This window comes from Oncorhynchus clarkii, unplaced genomic scaffold (assembly GCF_045791955.1).
Source record: "Oncorhynchus clarkii lewisi isolate Uvic-CL-2024 unplaced genomic scaffold, UVic_Ocla_1.0 unplaced_contig_8629_pilon_pilon, whole genome shotgun sequence".
Classification (NCBI taxonomy): Eukaryota; Metazoa; Chordata; class Actinopteri; order Salmoniformes; family Salmonidae; genus Oncorhynchus; species Oncorhynchus clarkii.
The window spans coordinates 282,501-305,000 of NW_027257957.1; the positions used below are offsets into that span (position 1 = coordinate 282,501).

Sequence of the window (22,500 nt, forward strand, 5' to 3'; positions counted from 1 at the left end):
ACTGAGAGATCTTATTTCTCACTGGACCTGTGACACATCTATGGAAACATCTGTGTGTCTCCTCTGCAATGTGGAGGATGTCAGGAACATATGGACCAACCCTCTGAAATACACCAAGCTATTAAACAGCTGCAGACACAATCTAAAACAGCTGCACACTCTAGAGTCTAATATGTACTGTAGTGCAGACATGATGACTGCCTGCTAGGAACACACTCTAGAGTCTAGCATGTACTGTATTGTAGACACGATGACTGCCTGCTAGACACGCTCACTTCCTGCTAGAAACACACTCTAGATAGAGTCTAGCATGTACTGTATTGTGGACACGATGACTGCCTGCTAGACACGCTCACTTCCTGCTAGAAACACACTCTAGATAGAGTCTAGCAGGTACTGTATTGTAGACACGATGACTGCCTGCTAGACACACACTAGAGTCTAGTATGTACTGTATTGTAGACATGATGACTGCCTGCTAGACACACACTCTAGAGTCTAGTATGTACTGTATTGTAGACATGATGACTGCCTGCTAGAAACACACTCTAGAGTCTAGTATGTACTGTATTGTAGACACGATGACTGCCTGCTAGACACACACTCTAGAGTCTAGTATGTACTGTAGTGTAGACACAATGACTGCCTGCTAGTAACACACTCTAGAGTCTAGTATGTCTAATATGTACTGTATTGAAGACACGATGACTGCCTGCTAGAAACACACACTAGAGTCTAGTATGTACTGTATTGTAGACATGATGACTGCCTGCTAGAAACACACTCTAGAGTCTAGTATGTACTGTATTGTAGACATGATGACTGCCTGCTAGAAACACACTCTAGAGTCTAGTATGTACTGTATTGTAGACACGATGACTGCCTGCTAGAAACACACTCTAGAGTCTAGTATGTACTGTATTGTAGACATGATGACTGCCTGCTAGACACACACTAGAGTCTAGTATGTACTGTATTGTAGACACGATGACTGCCTGCTAGAAAATCACACTAGAGTCTAGTATGTACTGTATTGTAGACATGATGACTGCCTGCTAGAAACACACTCTAGAGTCTAGCATGTACTGTATTGTAGACATGATGACTGCCTGCTAGACACACACTAGAGTCTAGTATGTACTGTATTGTAGACATGATGACTGCCTGCTAGAAACACACTCTAGAGTCTAGTATGTACTGTATTGTAGACATGATGACTGCCTGCTAGACACACACTAGAGTCTAGTATGTACTGTATTGTAGACATGATGACTGCCTGCTAGAAACACACTCTAGAGTCTAGTATGTACTGTACTGTAGACATGATGACTGCCTGCTAGAAACACAGTCTAGTATGTACCCAGTATGTTCTGGAACACATACAGTCTAGTATGTACCCAGTATGTTCTGGAACACATACAGTCTAGTATGTACCCAGTATGTTCTGGAACACATACAGTCTAGTATGTACCCAGTATGTTCTAGAACACATACAGTCTAGTATGTACCCAGTATGTTCTAGAACACATACAGTCTAGTATGTACCCAGCATGTTCTAGAACACATATAGTCTAGTATGTACCCAGTATGTTCTGGAACACATATAGTCTAGTATGTACCCAGTATGTTCTAGAACACATACAGTCTAGTATGTACCCAGTATGTTCTAGAACACATACAGTCTAGTATGTACCCAGATTGTTCTAGAACACATACAGTCTAGTATGTACCCAGCATGTTCTAGAACACATATAGTCTAGTATGTACCCAGTATGTTCTAGAACACATATAGTCTAGTATGTAAACATCTAGTTTAGTATGTACCCAGCATGTTCTAGAACACATATAGTCTAGTATGTACCCAGTATAATCTAGAACACATACTGTCTAGAATGTACCCAGTATGTTCTAGAACACATATAGTCTAGTATGTACCCAGTATGTTCTAGAACAGATATAGTCTAGTATGTACCCAGTATGTTCTAGAACACATACCGTCTAGTATGTACCCAGTACGTTCTAGAACACATATAGTCTAGTATGTACCCAGTACGTTCTAGAACACATATAGTCTAGTATGTACCCAGTATGTTCTAGAACACATACCGTCTAGTATGTACCCAGTACGTTCTAGAACACATATAGTCTAGTATGTACCCAGTACGTTCTAGAACACATATAGTCTAGTATGTACCCAGTATGTTCTAGAACACATACCGTCTAGTATGTACCCAGTATGTTCTAGAACACATATAGTCTAGTATGTACCCAGTATGTTCTAGAACACATATAGTCTAGTATGTACCCAGTACGTTCTAGAACACATATAGTCTAGTATGTACCCAGTATAATCTAGAACACATATAGTCTAGTATGTACCCAGTATAATCTAGAACACATATAGTCTAGTATGTACCCAGTATGTTCTAGAACACATATAGTCTAGTATGTACCCAGTACGTTCTAGAACACATATAGTCTAGTATGTACCCAGTACGTTCTAGAACACATATAGTCTAGTATGTACCCAGTATGTTCTAGAACACATACCGTCTAGTATGTACCCAGTACGTTCTAGAACACATATAGTCTAGTATGTACCCAGTACGTTCTAGAACACATATAGTCTAGTATGTACCCAGTATGTTCTAGAACACATATAGTCTAGTATGTACCCAGTATAATCTAGAACACATATAGTCTAGTATGTACCCAGTATGTTCTAGAACACATATATTCTAGTATGTACCCAGTATGTTCTAGAACACATATAGTCTAGTATGTACCCAGTATGTTCTAGAACACATATAGTCTAGTATGTACCCAGTATGTTCTAGAACACATATAGTCTAGTATGTACCCAGTATGTTCTAGAACACATATAGTCTAGTATGTACCCAGTATAATCTAGAACACATACAGTCTAGTATGTACCCAGTATGTTCTAGAACACATATAGTCTAGTATGTACCCAGTATAATCTAGAACACATATAGTCTAGTATGTACCCAGTATGTTCTAGAACACATATAGTCTAGTATGTACCCAGTATGTTCTAGAACACATATAGTCTAGTATGTACCCAGTACGTTCTAGAACACATATAGTCTAGTATGTACCCAGTATGTTCTAGAACACATATAGTCTAGTATGTACCCAGTATAATCTAGAACACATATAGTCTAGTATGTACCCAGTATGTTCTAGAACACATATAGTCTAGTATGTACCCAGTATGTTCTAGAACACATATAGTCTAGTATGTACCCAGTATAATCTAGAACACATATAGTCTAGTATGTACCCAGTATAATCTAGAACACATATAGTCTAGTATGTACCCAGTATGTTCTAGAACACATTTAGTCTAGTATGTACCCAGTATGTTCTAGAACACATATAGTCTAGTATGTACCCAGTATAATCTAGAACACATATAGTCTAGTTTGTACCCAGTATAATCTAGAACACATATAGTCTAGTATGTACCCAGTATGTTCTAGAACACATATAGTCTAGTATGTACCCAGTATGTTCTAGAACACATATAGTCTAGTATGTACCCAGTATAATCTAGAACACATATAGTCTAGTATGTACCCAGTATAATCTAGAACACATATAGTCTAGTATGTACCCAGTATAATCTAGAACACATACAGTCTAGTATGTACCCAGTATGTTCTAGAACACATATAGTCTAGTATGTACCCAGTATAATCTAGAACACATATAGTCTAGTATGTACCCAGTATGTTCTAGAACACATATAGTCTAGTATGTACCCAGTATGTTCTAGAACACATATAGTCTAGTATGTACCCAGTATAATCTAGAACACATATAGTCTAGTATGTACCCAGTATAATCTAGAACACATACCGTCTAGTATGTACCCAGTATGTTCTAGAACACATATAGTCTAGTATGTACCCAGTACGTTCTAGAACACATATAGTCTAGTATGTACCCAGTACGTTCTAGAACACATATAGTCTAGTATGTACCCAGTATGTTCTAGAACACATATAGTCTAGTATGTACCCAGTATAATCTAGAACACATATAGTCTAGTATGTACCCAGTATGTTCTAGAACACATATAGTCTAGTATGTACCCAGTATGTTCTAGAACACATATAGTCTAGTATGTACCCAGTATAATCTAGAACACATATAGTCTAGTATGTACCCAGTATAATCTAGAACACATATAGTCTAGTATGTACCCAGTATGTTCTAGAACACATATAGTCTAGTATGTACCCAGTATGTTCTAGAACACATATAGTCTAGTATGTACCCAGTATAATCTAGAACACATATAGTCTAGTATGTACCCAGTATAATCTAGAACACATATAGTCTAGTATGTACCCAGTATGTTCTAGAACACATATAGTCTAGTATGTACCCAGTATGTTCTAGAACACATATAGTCTAGTATGTACCCAGTATAATCTAGAACACATATAGTCTAGTATGTACCCAGTATAATCTAGAACACATATAGTCTAGTATGTACCCAGTATAATCTAGAACACATACAGTCTAGTATGTACCCAGTATGTTCTAGAACACATATAGTCTAGTATGTACCCAGTATAATCTAGAACACATATAGTCTAGTATGTACCCAGTATGTTCTAGAACACATATAGTCTAGTATGTACCCAGTATGTTCTAGAACACATATAGTCTAGTATGTACCCAGTATAATCTAGAACACATATAGTCTAGTATGTACCCAGTATAATCTAGAACACATACCGTCTAGTATGTACCCAGTATGTTCTAGAACACATATAGTCTAGTATGTACCCAGTACGTTCTAGAACACATATAGTCTAGTATGTACCCAGTACGTTCTAGAACACATATAGTCTAGTATGTACCCAGTATGTTCTAGAACACATATAGTCTAGTATGTACCCAGTATGTTCTAGAACACATATAGTCTAGTATGTACCCAGTATGTTCTAGAACACATATAGTCTAGTATGTACCCAGTATAATCTAGAACACATACAGTCTAGTATGTACCCAGTATAATCTAGAACACATATAGTCTAGTATGTACCCAGTATGTTCTAGAACACATATAGTCTAGTATGTACCCAGTATGTTCTAGAACACATATAGTCTAGTATGTACCCAGTATGTTCTAGAACACATATAGTCTAGTATGTACCCAGTATGTTCTAGAACACATATAGTCTAGTATGTACCCAGTATGTTCTAGAACACATATAGTCTAGTATGTACCCAGTATGTTCTAGAACACATATAGTCTAGTATGTACCCAGTATAATCTAGAACACATATAGTCTAGTATGTACCCAGTATGTTCTAGAACACATATAGTCTAGTATGTACCCAGTATGTTCTAGAACACATATAGTCTAGTATGTACCCAGTATGTTCTAGAACACATATAGTCTAGTATGTACTGTTGAACAGTTCAACTCCTAGACGGATCAAGAGGAAAACCACAGAGCAGGCATCACCCTGTTCCATGAGGAAATCGTTGACAGCCATAAACAACACACAAAATAGTCGTTTCCTGTTCCTCCCCTGGATTTAACAGGATTTAGCTGGACAGACTCTTTGGAGAAAGGCGACATTACTGGGCGTTTTGAGTCTAGACACTTTACATGGTGCTATAATCCACTTAGACTGTTGCTCATGTGAACCTCTGTGTCTCTCCCTCTGCAGGATATGGCTTGTTCATGTGAACCTCTGTGTCTCTCCCTCTGCAGGATATGGCTTGTTCATGTGAACCTCTGTGTCTCTCCCTCTGCAGGATATGGCTTGTTCATGTGAACCTCTGTGTCTCTCCCTCTGCAGGATATGGCTTGTTCATGTGAACCTCTGTGTCTCTCCCTCTGCAGGATATGGCTTTGTGGACTTTGACACCCAGACAGCAGCCCAGAAAGCTGTAGCCTCTCTAAAGGCGAGCGGAGTCCAGGCACAGATGGCCAAGGTACAGGTACTCACTGTGATGAGGTACAGGTACTCACTGTGATGAGGATGAGGGTGAGGTACAGGTACTCACTGTGATGAGGATGAGGTACAGGCACTCACTGTGATGAGGGTGATGGTGAGGTACAGGTACTCACTTTGATGAGGATGAGGTACAGGTACTCACTGTGATGAGGATGAGGTACAGGTACTCACTCTGATGAGGATGAGGGTGAGGTACAGATACTCACTGTGATGAGGGCGATGATGGGGTACAGGTACTCACTGTGATGAGGATGAAGGTGAGGTACAGGTACTCACTGTGATGAGGGTGATGATGGGGTACAGGTACTCACTGTGATGAGGATGAGGTACAGGTACTCACTGTGATGAGGATGAAGTATAGGTACTCGCTAGGATGAGGGTGATGGTGATAGTGAGAGATTCAGGCCTCTTTTTCCACATTTTGTTACGTTACATCCTTATTCTAACATGTATTAAATCATCCCCCCCTCATCAAGCTACACACAATACCCCCCCTAATGACATCACAACACCCCATAATGACATCACAATACCCCATAATGACATCACAATACCCCATAATGACATCACAATACCCCATAATGACAAAGCAAACAGGTTTTTAGAAATGTTTGCAAATGTGTAAAAAAAATGCAAAAGTTAATATCACCTTTCCATAAGTATTCAGACCCTTTACTCAGTACTATGTTGAAGCACCTTTGGCAGCGATTACAGACTCAAGTCTTCTTGGGTATGACGCTACAAGCTTGGCACACCTGTATTTGGGGAGTTTCTCCCATTCTTCTCTGCAGATCCTCTCAAGCTCTGTCAGGTTGGATGGGCAGCGTCGCTGCACAGCTATTTTCAGGTCTCTCCAGAGATGTTAGATCAGGTTTCAAAGAAGGTATTTCATTTTTTTAGTTTTTTTTACATATGCTAAAATTCGCTTTGTCATTATGGGGTATTGTATTGTGTGTATATTGACGAGGACAAACATTAATTCAATCCATTTTAGAATAAGGCTGTAATGTAACAAAATGTGGAAAAAGTCAAGGGGTCTGAATACTTACAGAATGCACTGTATCTTCATATTCAGTAGAACCTATTGACCAGTACACTGTAGGATACAGTCAGCTCTGGATTGGTGGAGAGAGACTGAATAGCCTGGGTTCCTTACACAACCAATAGCTTTGTATTAGAGAGAGAGAGAGACTGAATAGCCTGGTTTCCTTACAGAACCAATAGCTTTGTATTAGAGAGAGAGAGAGACTGAATAGCCTGGTTTCCTTACAGAACCAATAGCTTTGTATTAGAGAGAGAGAGAGAGAGAGAGAGAGAGAGAGAGAGAGAGAGAGAGAGAGAGAGAGAGACTGAATGGCCTGGTTTCCTTACAGAGCCAATAGCTTTGTATTAGAGAGAGAGAGAGACTGAATAGCCTGGTTTCCTTACAGAACCAATAGCTTTGTATTAGAGAGAGAGAGAGACTGAATAGCCTGGTTTCCTTACAGAACCAATAGCTTTGTATTAGAGAGAGAGAGAGAGAGAGAGAGAGAGAGAGAGAGAGAGAGAGAGAGAGACTGAATGGCCTGGTTTCCTTACAGAACCAATAGCTTTGTATTAGAGAGAGAGAGAGACTGAATAGCCTGGTTTCCTTACAGAACCAATAGCTTTGTATTAGAGAGAGAGAGACTGAATAGCCTGGTTTCCTTACAGAACCAATAGCTTTGTATTAGAGAGAGAGAGAGAGAGAGAGAGAGAGAGACTGAATAGCCTGGTTTCCTTACAAAACAAATAGCTTCGTATTAGAGAGAGAGAGAGAGAGAGAGAGACTGAATAGCCTGGTTTCCTTACAAAACCAATAGCTTTGTATATATATACAGGCAGGCAGGCAGGCAGGCAGGCAGGCAGGCAGGCAGGCAGGCAGGCAGGCAGGCAGGCAGGCAGGCAGGCAGGCAGGCAGGCAGGCAGGCAGGCAGGCAGGCAGGCAGGCAGGCAGGCAGGCAGGCAGGCAGGCAGGCAGGCAGGCAGGCAGGCAGGCAGGCAGGCAGGCAGGCAGGCAGGCAGGCAGGCAGGCAGGCAGGCAGGCAGGCAGGCAGGCAGGCAGGCAGGCAGGCAGGCAGGCAGGCAGGCAGGCAGGCAGGCAGGCAGGCAGGCAGGCAGTGTCATGTCTCTACAATTTCACGCTCACAACAGCAACAAGGTAAACAGCTTCTCCTCCTCTCTCCTCATCTCTCCTCCTCTCTCCTCATCTCTTCTCCTCTCTCCTCATCTCTCCTCCTCTCTCCTCCTCTCTCCTCTCTTCTCCCTCTCTCCTCCTCTTTCCTCCTCTTCTCCTCTCTCCTCCTCTCTCCTCTCTCCTCTTTCCTCCTCTCCTCTCTCCTCCTCTCTCTCTCTCCTCCTCTCATCTCTCCTCATGTCTCCTCCTCTCTCCTCTCTCACTCTCTTCTCCTCACTCCTCTCTCTCTCCTCCTCTCTCTCCAGCTTTCAGTGAAAGGTTACATCTTGAACTTCCTGTTACATCTTGAATGTTATCTATTATCTCAGACGTCTCAATCCTTTCCTTTCTCACAGAACCTTGGTAAGATGGTTGGACGTGTTGGTTTGCGCTTTGGAGGTGATTGTCAATGTCTTGGTTAGAGTGTTACTGAAAAGCTGTTTGTTGAAAAGATTAGCTCGTTGGATAAACAAACAGTTTGACTAGAGTAATCATTTTAATGATCCTCTCACTTGTATTATATTTATGCCATAAATAGTTGAATTGAAGAGAAACTATTCAGCCACTCTGTTAGTTCAGTGGTATAATGTGTCTGTGTAAACCTTCTCCTCTGTCCTGCCATGTGCTGGCTCAGGTTATTATACTGTAGTGGTGATGCCTCTCCTCTCCTCTCCTCTCCTCTCCTCTCCTCTCATCTCCTCTCATCTCCTCTCATCTCCTCTCATCTCCTCTCATCTCATCTCCTCTCATCTCCTCTCCCCTAATGCCCTCCCCTCTCCTCTCCTCTCCTCCCCTCCCCACTCCTCTCCTCTCTCTTCCTCCCAGTTTATGAGACTATAGACTGTAATGGTGATTAGGGGTGCAGCTGGAAGGCTCCTCTTAGATTAGATCCCTATACACTAGTGTTACTCATTAAACATGTCCTGCATTCTCTCTCTCTCTCTCTCTCTCTCTCTCTCTCTCTCTCTCTCTCATCCACCCTTATCTCTTTGCTATCAGTGTGCACAGTGATTCAACTAGGCCGACTATATCTTATGTTGATTTTAAGGGATGGAGTGGATGGTTATTAGTGTCTGTGACCTCTGTGTCAGCCACTATGACAGTCTCCACAGCATGTGTTGCTCCCACAGAGTTATTAGCAACACTGCTGAGGACAGAGAGAGGGGAGAGGAGAGACAGGAGAGGAGAAAGGAGAGGAGAGGGGAGAGAGGGGAAGTGGACGAGGAGAGGGGAGAGAGAGAGGAGCAGGTGAGGGGGGAGAGGAGGAGGGGGGGGGGGAGAGGAGGAGAGGGGAGTGAGAGAGGTGGAGTTGGGGGGAGAGAGTAGAGGGGGGGAGAGGAGGAGAGGGGAGTGAGAGAGGTGGAGTTGGGGGGAGAGAGGGGAGAGGAGGGGAGGAGGAGAGAGAGAGAGGGGAGGAGAGGGGAGAGAATGGAGAGGAGGAGAGGGGAGCGAGAGGAGGAGAGGAGGGGGGGGTACAGGCTCCAGCACACTAATTACTGACCTGACCTTGACCAGGGTCTCCTGTCACTGTCTGCATGTGACCCCTTGTACCTGTTTCTCTCTAGGTTTCCATCAGTAGTACCTCCCCGTGGGGATATTATCAGCATTATCTCTCCCTCACATCCTTCAGTCTTTGTCTCTTTCCTTCTATTGCTGTTGACAACATCATGAACGACATTCCACCGGGACTGCTCTGTGTTGTGTTGCCAGCTTTCAGTGTGGTGTGGTCTCTGGCTGATTGATTGAAAACAGATGCCTCGTCTTTTATAGTGTGGTGGACTGACTGGGTGATGACTGTTTAGTGATGACTGTTTAGTGATGACTGTTTAGTGATGGCTGTTTAGTTATGACTGTTTAGTGATGGCTGTTTAGTGATGGCTGTTTAGTGATGGCTGTTTAGTGATGGCTGTTTAGTTATGGCTGTTTAGGGATGACTGTTTAGTGATGGCTGTTTAGTGATGGCTGTTTAGTTATGGCTGTTTAGGGATGACTGTTTAGTGATGGCTGTTTAGTGATGGCTGGAGTTAGTGATGGCTGAAGTTAGTTATGGCTGAAATGGATGGTTGGAGTTAGTGATGGCTGAAGTTGGTGATGGCTGTTTAGTGATGGCTGTTTAGTGATGGCTGAAGTTAGTGATGGCTGAAATGGATGGTTGGAGTTAGTGATGGCTGAAGTTGGTGATGGCTGTTTAGTGATGGCTGTTTAGTGATGGCTGGAGTTAGTGATGGCTGGAGTTAGTGATGGCTGGAGTTAGTGTTGGCTGAAGTTAGTGATGGCTGAAGTTAGTGATGGCTGGAGTTAGTGATGGCTGGAGTTAGTGATGTCTGTCATGTTTTGGGGGAAAAAAAGAGTACAGGACTCTCTCTCTCTCTCTCTCTCTCTCTCTGTCTCTCTCTCTCTGTCTCTCTCTCTCTCTCTCTCTCTCTCTCTCTCTGTCTCTCTCTCTCTGTCTCTCTCTCTGTCTCTCTCTCTCTCTGTCTCTCTCTCTCTGTCTCTCTCTGTCTCTCTCTCTCTGTCTCTCTCTCTGTCTCTCTCTCTCTCTGTCTCTCTCTCTCTGTCTCTCTCTCTGTCTCTCTCTCTCTCTGTCTCTCTCTGTCTCTGTCTCTCACTCTTATTTCAAACATGAAATGTCCCCAGCTTTGGAAAACATAATCACTTCTTCTCCCGTTGTATTGTTCAACAATCCCCTGGTCTCTCGTTGTATTGTTCAGCAATCCCCTGTTCTCCCGTTGTATTGTTCAGCAATCCCCTGTTCTCCCGTTGTATTGTTCAACAATCCCCTGTTCTCCTGTTGTATTGTTCAACAATCCCCTGTTCTCCTGTTGTATTGTACAACAATCCCCTGTTCTCCTGTTGTATTGTTCAACAATCCCCTGTTCTCCTGTTGTATTGTACAACAATCCCCTGTTCTCCTGTTGTATTGTTCAACAATCCCCTGTTCTCCTGTTGTATTGTTCAACAATCCCCTGTTCTCCTGTTGTATTGTACAACAATCCCCTGTTCTCCTGTTGTATTGTTCAACAATCCCCTGTTCTCCTGTTGTATTGTACAACAATCCCCTGTTCTCGTGTTGTATTGTACAACAATCCCCTGTTCTCCTGTTGTATTGTACAACAATCCCCTGTTCTCCTGTTGTATTGTTCAACAATCCCCTGTTCTCCTGTTGTATTGTACAACAATCCCCTGTTCTCCTGTTGTATTGTTCAACAATCCCCTGTTCTCCTGTTGTATTGTACAACAATCCCCTGTTCTCCTGTTGTATTGTACAACAATCCCCTGTTCTCCTGTTGTATTGTTCAACAATCCCCTGTTCTCCTGTTGTATTGTACAACAATCCCCTGTTCTCCTGTTGTATTGTTCAACAATCCCCTGTTCTCCTGTTGTATTGTTCAACAATCCCCTGTACTTTATCTGTTCACAACCCAACATCAGGGAATACAGCCCACAGATGTCTTTCCTTTCTGGACGTTTACATGTGTAGTTGTACCAGTTTAACCCTTAACTCTCCACTATAGCTGGTTGTTTACAAGTGTAGTTGTACCAGTTTAACCCTTAACTCTCCACTATAGCTGGTTGTTTACAAGTGTAGTGTACCAGTTTAACCCTTAACTCTCCATTGTAGCTGGCCGTTTACATGTATAGTTGTACCAGTTTAACCCTTAACTCTCCACTGTAGCTGGTTGTTTACATGTGTAGTTGTACCAGTTTAACCCTTATCTCTCCACTGTAGCTGGTCGTTTACATGTGGAGTTGTACCAGTTTAACCCGTAGCTGGTCGTTTACATGTATAGTTGTACCAGTTTAACCCTTAACTCTCCACTGTAGCTGGCCCCGTCCAGGACATGTGTTCTATCTTCATGTCTGATGGCCAGAGGTAAATGGACAGGTGAAATTTAGATAATGGGAGAAGATGGGGTTTGTGTGCTTCAGAGGCGAGGACAGTCCCCAATGGAATTATGGGTAAAGTAGTCTGAATGAGAGTAACTCCAAGCCTCCAGATCTCAGTGGGCCTGCATTAGCAGCTGCGTGGGAGAGGAGAGGGCTTTTAGTGGGGACCACTCAGACACAGCCTGTCAAACCAGCCTCACTCAATCATCCCAGTGAGGGAACCCAGGGACCTGTGAATGGGTTGGGATGGACTGGGCCTGGAGAAGAGCAGACAGAGAGAGGACTAAGAGCCCTCAGAAAACAGCCTGAGTACCAGATACTCATCCACCAAGGACAGCCTCAGACAACAAAGGGGGGCTGAGTAGGGGTTGCCTGGGGGAGAGACAGACAGACAGACAGACAGACAGACAGACAGACAGACAGACAGACAGACAGACAGACAGAGTCACAGACAGAGACAGAGACAGACACAGACAGACACAGACAGACAGACAGTGTCATGTCTCTACAAGGTCACGCTCACAACAGCAACAAGGGACAAAGTCAGTAGTGTAGTAACAGCTGCTGCTGCTGTTTAAGGGAACAGAGTGTTCTAGGCAGGAACATGAAAGGGAAGGATGGAAGGAAGGGAGGTTTGGGATACACTCCAGCCTGTCTCACAGCCAGTCCGGGGGTTGTGGTTCATCCTAACTTCCTCTAGCTGATCCTGGATCAGGACCTGTGGTTTCAACCCAACAACTCACTGTCAGGACACCAGTAACTATCCATTAGAGCACCAGTAAACACCAGACAACATCAGGACACCAGTAAACACCAGACAACATCAGGACACCAGTAACTATCCATCAGGACACCAGTACCCACCAAACAACATCAGGACACCAGTAACCACCAAACAACATCAGGACACCAGTAACTATCCATCAGGACACCAGACAACATCAGGACACCAGTAAACACCAGACAACATCAGGACACCAGTAACTATCCATCAGGACACCAGTAACTATCCATCAGGACACCAGTAACCACCAGACAACATCAGGACACCAGTAACTACCAGACAACATCAGGACACCAGTAACTATCCATCAGGACACTAGTAACCACCAAACAACATCAGGACACCAGTAAACACCAGACAACATCAGGACACCAGTAACTATCCATCAGGACACCAGTAACTATCCATCAGGACACCAGTAACCACCAGACAACATCAGGACACCAGTAACTACCAGACAACATCAGGACACCAGTAACTATCCATCAGGACACTAGTAACCACCAAACAACATCAGGACACCAGTAAACACCAGACAACATCAGGACACCAGTAACTATCCATCAGGACACCAGTAACTATCCATCAGGACACCAGTAACCACCAGACAACATCAGGACACCAGTAACTACCAGACAACATCAGGACACCAGTAACTATCCATCAGGACACTAGTAACCACCAAACAACATCAGGACACCAGTAAACACCAGACAACATCAGGACACCAGTAACTATCCATCAGGACACCAGTAAACACCAGACAACATCAGGACACCAGTAAACACCAGACAACATCAGGACACCAGTAACTATCCATCAGGACACCAGTACCCACCAAACAACATCAGGACACCAGTAACCACCAAACAACATCAGGACACCAGTAACTATCCATCAGGACACCAGACAACATCAGGACACCAGTAAACACCAGACAACATCAGGACACCAGTAACTATCCATCAGGACACCAGTAACTATCCATCAGGACACCAGTAACCACCAGACAACATCAGGACACCAGTAACTACCAGACAACATCAGGACACCAGTAACTATCCATCAGGACACTAGTAACCACCAAACAACATCAGGACACCAGTAAACACCAGACAACATCAGGACACCAGTAACTATCCATCAGGACACCAGTAACTATCCATCAGGACACCAGTAACCACCAGACAACATCAGGACACCAGTAACTACCAGACAACATCAGGACACCAGTAACTATCCATCAGGACACTAGTAACCACCAAACAACATCAGGACACCAGTAAACACCAGACAACATCAGGACACCAGTAACTATCCATCAGGACACCAGTAACTATCCATCAGGACACCAGTAACCACCAGACAACATCAGGACACCAGTAACTACCAGACAACATCAGGACACCAGTAACTATCCATCAGGACACTAGTAACCACCAAACAACATCAGGACACCAGTAAACACCAGACAACATCAGGACACCAGTAACTATCCATCAGGACACCAGTAAACACCAGACAACATCAGGACAACGGTAACTATCCATCAGGACACCAGTAACTATCCATCAGGACACCAGTAACTACCAGACAACATCAGGACACAAATAACTATCCATTAGAACGCCAGTGACCTATCAGAGTGGCCTATCAGAGTGACCTATCAGAGTGACCTATCAGAGTGGAGAAAAACATTGCAGAAAATGCAGCCCATAATATTTGAACATGTAAATAGCTGTTCTGTCATTCAGCCTACAGTAAGAGCCAATGCATCCCATAATATTTTAACATGTAAATAGCTGTTCTGTCATTCAGCCTACAGTAGGAGCCAATGCATCCCATAATATTTTAACATGTAAATAGCTGTTCTATCATTCAGCCTACAGTAGGAGCCAATGCATCCCATAATATTTTAACATGTAAATAGCTGTTCTATCATTCAGCCTACAGTAGGAGCCATTGCATCCCATAACATTTTAACATGTAAATAGCTGTTCTGTCATTCGGCCTACAGTAGGAGCCAATGCATCCCATAATATTTTAACATGTAAATAGCTGTTCTGTCATTCGGCCTACAGTAGGAGCCAATGCATCCCATAATATTTTAACATGTAAATAGCTGTTCTATCATTCAGCCTACAGTAGGAGCCAATGCATCCCATAATATGTTAACATGTAAATAGCTGTTCTATCATTCGGTCTACAGTAGGAGCCAATGCATCCCATAATATTTTAACATGTAAATAGCTGTTCTATCATTCAGCCTACAGTAGGAGCCAATGCATCCCATAATATTTTAACATGTAAATAGCTGTTCTATCATTCAGCCTACAGTAGGAGCCAATGCATCCCATAATATTTTAACATGTAAATAGCTGTTCTATCATTCAGCCTACAGTAGGAGCCAATGCATCCCATAATATTTTAACATGTAAATAGCTGTTCTATCATTCAGCCTACAGTAGGAGCCAATGCATCCCACAATATTTTAACATGTAAATAGCTGTTCTATCATTCAGCCTAGAGTAGGAGCCAATGCATCCCATAATATTTTAACATGTAAATAGCTGTTCTATCATTCAGCCTACAGTAGGAGCCAATGCATCCCATAGTATTTTAACATGTAAATAGCTGTTCTATCATTCAGCCTACAGTAGGAACCAATGCATCCCATAATATTTTAACATGTAAATAGCTGTTCTATCATTCAGCCTACAGTAGGAGCCAATGCATCCCATAACATTTTAACATGTAAATAGCTGTTCTATCATTCAGCCTACAGTAGGAGCCAATGCATCCCATAATATTTTAACATGTAAATAGCTGTTCTATCATTCAGCCTACAGTAGGAACCAATGCATCCCATAATATTTTAACATGTAAATAGCTGTTCTATCATTCAGCCTACAGTAGGAGCCAATGCATCCCATAATATTTTAACATGTAAATAGCTGTTCTGTCATTCAGCCTACAGTAGGAGCCAATGCATCCCATAATATTTTAACATGTAAATAGCTGTTCTATCATTCAGCCTACAGTAGGAACCAATGCATCCCATAATATTTTAACATGTAAATAGCTGTTCTGTCATTCGGCCTACAGTAGGAGCCAATGCATCCCATAATATTTTAACATGTAAATAGCTGTTCTATCATTCAGCCTACAGTAGGAACCAATGCATCCCATAATATTTTAACATGTAAATAGCTGTTCTATCATTCAGCCTACAGTAGGAGCCAATGCATCCCATAATATTTTAACATGTAAATAGCTGTTCTGTCATTCAGCCTACAGTAGGAGCCAATGCATCCCATAATATTTTAACATGTAAATAGCTGTTCTATCATTCAGCCTACAGTAGGAGCCAATGCATCCCATAATATGTTAACATGTAAATAGCTGTTCTGTCATTCGGCCTACAGTAGGAGCCAATGCATCCCATAATATTTTAACATATAAATAGCTGTTCTGTCATTCAGCCTACAGTAGGAGCCAATGCATCCCATAATATTTTAACATGTAAATAGCTGTTCTATCATTCAGCCTACAGTAGGAGCCAATGCATCCCATAATATTTTAACATATAAATAGCTGTTCTATCATTCAGCCTACAGTAGGAGCCAATGCATCCCATAATATTTTAACATGTAAATAGCTGTTCTATCATTCAGCCTACAGTAGGAGCCAATGCATCCCATAATATTTTAACATGTAAATAGCTGTTCTATCATTCAGCCTACAGTAAGAGCCAATGCATCCCATAATATGTTAACATGTAAATAGCTGTTCTATCATTCAGCCTACAGTAGGAACCAATGCATCCCATAATATTTTAACATGTAAATAGCTGTTCTATCATTCAGCCTACAGTAGGAGCCAATGCATCCCATAATATTTTAACATGTAAATAGCTGTTCTATCATTCAGCCTACAGTAAGAGCCAATGCATCCCATAATATTTTAACATGTAAATAGCTGTTCTATCATTCAGCCTACAGTAGGAGCCAATGCATCCCATAATATTTTAACATGTAAATAGCTGTTCTATCATTCAGCCTACAGTAAGAGCCAATGCATCCCATAATATGTTAACATGTAAATAGCTGTTCTATCATTCAGCCTACAGTAGGAGCCAATGAATCCCATAATATTTTAACATGTAAATAGCTGTTCTGTCATTCAGCCTACAGTAGGAGCCAACGTGTGGTGTTCAATGGTAGTTTTACATTCCATGAGACTTTTGAAAGAACAAAAACACGCCGATCTTTGACCGTAACCTGTTAATCCACTTGTCCTTCAGACTAGACGGTGACTGGACATGTTGTTGAGTTGTTTGATGCCAGAAACCACTTCACTAAAATAAAATGCCTTATTATTATTCAATACCATTATTACAAGAGAATCAGACATATATGCTCCCCTCTGCCTGTTGACTACGTATCTTATTCAAGCCTGTCTCAAAATACAACACTGCCCCTTTAAGACAACAAAAAGGTCTTTGCCTGTCGCGGGATATTAATAGCCAAAAGGAGAGAGACTTTTAGATGACTTCAAGACCATGGAGCTGGTCAACAATCACCCGGAAGTGATCGCTGAGAGCCCACAATCACCCGGAAGTGATCGCTGAGAACCCACAATCACCCAGAAGTGATCGCTGAGAACCCACAATCACTCGGAAGGGATCGCTGAGAACCCACAATCACTCAGAAGTGATCGCTGAGAACCCACAATCACCCAGAAGTGATCGCTGAGAACCCAGAATCACCCGGAAGTGATCGCTGAGAACCCACAATCACCCAGAAGTGATCGCTGAGAACCCAGAATCACCCGGAAGTGATCGCTGAGAACCCAGAATCACCCGGAAGTGATCGCTGAGAACCCACAATCACCCGGAAGTGATCGCTTTGAACCCACAATCACCCGGAAGTGATCGCTGAGAACCAGGGTCATCATTTTACAAGGTCATCTTCTCAGTTTGCCACTCCATAACACACAGATACTAATGCAACATGGGACTCTGGGTCCTCCTCACAAGTCCAGTGTTAATCTGCTGCGTGTGGGAGAGAAACTGGGAGGGGTGGTTCACCTGGCCCTGGTAGACATGCCAGCATTTCTCAGACACGAATCATTCAATGGAATGCAGGCTGTAGGGTTTTATCACCAGGCCATCTTAAATCAATTGCCCGCGTTAAGCCCCAGAGGCCCAACTCAGTCACACAGACACAGATGACAGAGTACTAATCAAAGCTATTCGATGCATAAACAGTATTAAAACATAATCTTGTAATTTTCTACCGTACAGTGGGGCAAAAAAAAGTATTTAGTCAGCCACCAATTGTGCAAGTTTTCCCACTTAAAAAGATGAGAGAGGCCTGTAGTTTTCATCATAGGTACCATTCAACTATGAAAGACAAATAAGTATTTCAAGGTCCTGGAGTGGCATAGCCAGTCTCCAGATCTCAACCCCATAGAAAATCTTTGGAGGGAGTTGAAAGTCCGTGTTGCCCAGCAACAGCCCCAAAACATCACTGCTCTAGAGGAGATCTGCATGGAGGAATGGGCCAAAATACCAGCAACAGTGTGTGGAAACCTTGTGAAGACTTACAGAAAACGTTTGACCTCTGTCATTGCCAACAAAGGTTATATAACAAAGTATTGAGATAAACTTTTGTTATTGACCAAATACTTATTTTCCACCATAATTTGCAAATAAATTAATTAAAAATCCTACAATGTGATTTTCTGGATTTTCTTTTCTCATTTTGTCCGTCATAGTTGAAGTGTACCTATGATGAAAATTACAGGCCTCTCTCATCTTGTTAAGTGGGAGAACTTGCACAATTGGTGGCTGACTAAATACTTTTTTTTGCCCCACTGTGTGTGCACTTAGATGAGGGCATGGAAGAAAATGCCTATTAAAGTGTGTGAATAGGGGCTTGTTCACATGTAGTTATGCTGCTGTTAAACAGGATGTGATGCACGTAACAATGAAAAGAGAGCTTCCATTCTCCCAGCACACATGAACAATAGGCTGAGACCAACTTGTAGGGAGAAGCATCGATTCGTTCCAAAGAGCAGTTCTCAATCAGCACAGAGAGATGTGGAGGTTAATCCTCTCCTCTCGTCTCCTCTCCTATCCACTCTTCTCCTCTCCTCTCCTATCCCCTCTTCTCTTCTCATCTCCTCGCCAAACCCTTCTTCCCTCCTCTCCTATCCCCTCTTCTCCTCTCATCTCCTATCCCCTCTTCTCCTCCCCTCTCCTATCCCGCCTTCTCCTCTCCTCTCCTATCCCCTCTTCTCTTCTCATCTCCTCACCTATCCCTTCTTCCCGCCTCTCCTCTCCCCTCTTATACTTTTCTCTCCTATCCCCTCTTCTCCTCTCCTCACTTATCTCCTCTTCTTCTCTCCTCTTCTATCTCCTCTTCTCTCCTCTTCTATCCCTTCGCCTCTCCTCTCCTATTCCCTCTTCTCCTCTCCTCTCCTCTCCTCTCCTCTCCTCTCCTCTCCTCTCCTCTCCTCTCCTCTCCTCTCCTCTCCTCTCCTCTCCTCTCCTCTCCTCTCCTCTCCTCATCTCCTGTCCTCCCCTCTTCTCCCCTAACTTCTCAATTAAAGACATGCCCTGAAGCCATCCTTCCAAAATTCAACACAGTACACCAAGCCAAACCCAGTTTGACTAGAGTACAAAGAGATCAGCAAAAAAAGGAGAAAAAGGCATTAACATTATGAAGAACGTCTTAAATCAACTTTAATGTAATATAATATGAAATATGAAACTCCTTTTCCCCAAGATCAGAAACAAACCAGTCAGCATTCAGCCAGTCAGTTGTTACACCAGCCAGCATTCAGCCAGTCAGTTGTTACACCAGCCAGCCAGCATTCAGCCAGTCAGCATTCAGCCAGTCGGTTGAGTTATACCAGCGAGCCAGCCAGTCAGTTGAGTTATACCAGCCCGCCAGCCAGTCAGTTGTTATACCAGCCAGCATTCAGACAGTCAGTTGAGTTATAACAGCCAGCATTCAGCCAGTCAGTTGAGTTATACCAGCCCACCAGCCAGTCAGTTGAGTTATACCAGCCAGCATTCAGCCAGTCAGTTGAGTTATATCAGCCAGCATTCAGCCAGTCTGTTGAGTTATACCAGCCAGCCAGCCAGTCAGTTGTTATACCAGCCAGCATGCAGCCAGTCAGTTGAGTTATACCAGCCATCATTCAGCCAGTCAGTTGAGTTATAACAGCCAGCATTCAGCCAGTCAGTTGAGTTATACCAGCCAGCCAGCCAGTCAGTTGTTATACCAGCCAGCATTCAGCCAGTCAGTTGAGTTATAACAGCCAGCATTCAGCCAGTCAGTTGAGTTATACCAGCCAGCATTCAGCCAGTCAGTTGAGTTATACCAGCCAGCCAGCATTCAGCCAGTCAGTTGAGTTATACCAGCTAGCCAGCCAGCATTCAGCCAGTCAGTTGAGTTATACCAGCCAGCCATCATTCAGCCAGTCAGTTGAGTTATACCAGCCAGCCAGCCATCATTCAGCCAGTCAGTTGAGTGATACCAGCCAGCCAGCATTCAGCCAGTCAGTTGAGTTATACCAGCCAGCATTCAGCCAGTCAATTGAGTTATACCAGCCAGCATCAAACCAGTCGGTTATGTTATAACAGCCAGCATTCAGCCAGTCAGTTGAGTTATACCAGCTAGCCAGCCAGCATTCAGCCAGTCAGTTGAGTTATACCAGCTAGCCAGCCAGCATTCAGCCAGTCAGTTGAGTTATACCAGCCAGCCAGCCATCATTCAGCCAGTCAGTTGAGTTAAACCAGCCAGCCAGCATTCAGCCAGTCAGTTGAGTTATACCAGCCAGCCAGCATTCAGAGTGTCAGTTGATTTATACCAGCCGGCATTCAGCCAGTCAGGTGAGTTATACCAGCCAGCATCCAACCAGTCGGTTGAGTTATACCAGCCAGCCAGCCAGTCAGTTGTTATACCAGCCAGCATTCAGCCAGTCTGTTGAGTTATACCAGCCAGCCAGCCAGTCAGTTGTTATACCAGCCAGCATGCAGCCAGTCAGTTGAGTTATACCAGCCAGCATTCAGCCAGTCAGTTGAGTTATACCAGCCAGCATTCAGCCAGTCAGTTGAGTTATACCAGCCAGCATTCAGCCAGTCAGTTGAGTTATACCAGCCAGCCAGCATTCAGCCAGTCAGTTGAGTTATACCAGCTAGCCAGCCAGCATTCAGCCAGTCAGTTGAGTTATACCAGCCAGCCAGCCATCATTCAGCCAGTCAGTTGAGTTATACCAGCCAGCCAGCCATCATTCAGCCAGTCAGTTGAGTTATACCAGCCAGCCAGCATTCAGCCAGTCAGTTGAGTTATACCAATGATATGTGATGCCACCTCAGTGATGATGCCACCTCAGATAGTGTGATGCCACCTCAGATAGTGTGACATGGCACTGTGGTGATGCCACCTCAGATAGTGTGACATGGCACTGTGATGATGCCACCTCAGATAGTGTGACATGGCACTGTGATGATGCCACCTCAGTGTGACATGGCTCTGTGATGATGCCACCTCAGATAGTGTGATGCCACCTCAGATAGTGTGACATGGCTCTGTGATGATGCCACCTCAGATAGTGTGATGCCACCTCAGATAGTGTGACATGGCACTGTGATGATGCCACCTCAGATAGTGTGACATGGACTGTGGTGATAACCTAGTTACCTGGTCAGCTGGTCACCTGGCTGCCTAGTTACCTGGCTACCTAGTTACCTGGCTACCTGATTACCTGGCTACCTGGATACCTAGTTACTTGGCTACCTGGCTACCTGATTACTTGATTACCTGGCTACCTGGTCACCTGGCTACCTGGCTACCTGGTCACCTGGCTACCTGGTCACCTGGTTACCTGACTACTTGGTCACCTGGTCACCTGGCTACCTGGTTACCTGGCTACCTGGTCACCTGGCTACCTGGTTACCTAGGCTCGGCCTCTAATGTTGCTGGTCAGAATGGTAGAGGTGATGGCTGATCGTTGTAGAGGACGATGAAGAGGTTTGTGTGTGTGTTCATGTGTACATACGTTATGTTGATGGCTGATTGATGTAGAGGACGATGAAGAGGTTTGTGTGTGAGTTCATGTGTACATACGTTATGTATGTGAGTCGATGGAAGGTTATTACCACGTAGTGTCCTTGAGTATAATGGTAATCAGATGGAGGTGTAGTTGGCTCTATAATGATCTACACACACAAACACACAGACACACACAAACTGCTGCATTTTCTGCTGACTCAACCTCTCTCCCTCTCGCTCTCTCTCCATCTCTCTCCCTCAATCTCCATCTCTCTCTCTCGCCATCTCTCTCTCTCTCTCTCTCCATATCTCTCTCTCCATCTCTCTCTCTCTCTCGCTCTCCATCTCTCTCTCTCTCGCTCTCCATCTCTCTCTCTCTCTCGCTCTCTCTCTCTCCATCTCCATCTCTCTCTCTCTCTCGCTCTCCATCTCTCTCGCTCTCCATCTCTCTCTCTCTCTCTCGCTCTCTCTCTCTCTCGTTCTCCATCTCTCTCTCTCTCTCTCGATCTCCATCTCTCTCTCTCTCTCTCTCTCAATCTCCATCTCTCTCTCCATCTCTCTCT

At 43.6% G+C, this 22,500-nt stretch overlaps 1 protein-coding gene across 2 annotated transcripts in view; it reads left to right on the forward strand.

Moving 5' to 3' along the window:
* Positions 1-22,500, forward strand: part of LOC139394262 (RNA-binding motif, single-stranded-interacting protein 3-like) — a 162,335-nt gene that overhangs the window by 103,241 nt on the left and 36,594 nt on the right. For both annotated transcript variants that reach the window (XM_071142286.1, XM_071142287.1), the window contains exon 4: positions 5,892-5,983. In XM_071142286.1, the coding sequence (XP_070998387.1) occupies positions 5,892-5,983 (92 nt within the window). The remainder of the gene's footprint in view (positions 1-5,891; positions 5,984-22,500) is intronic.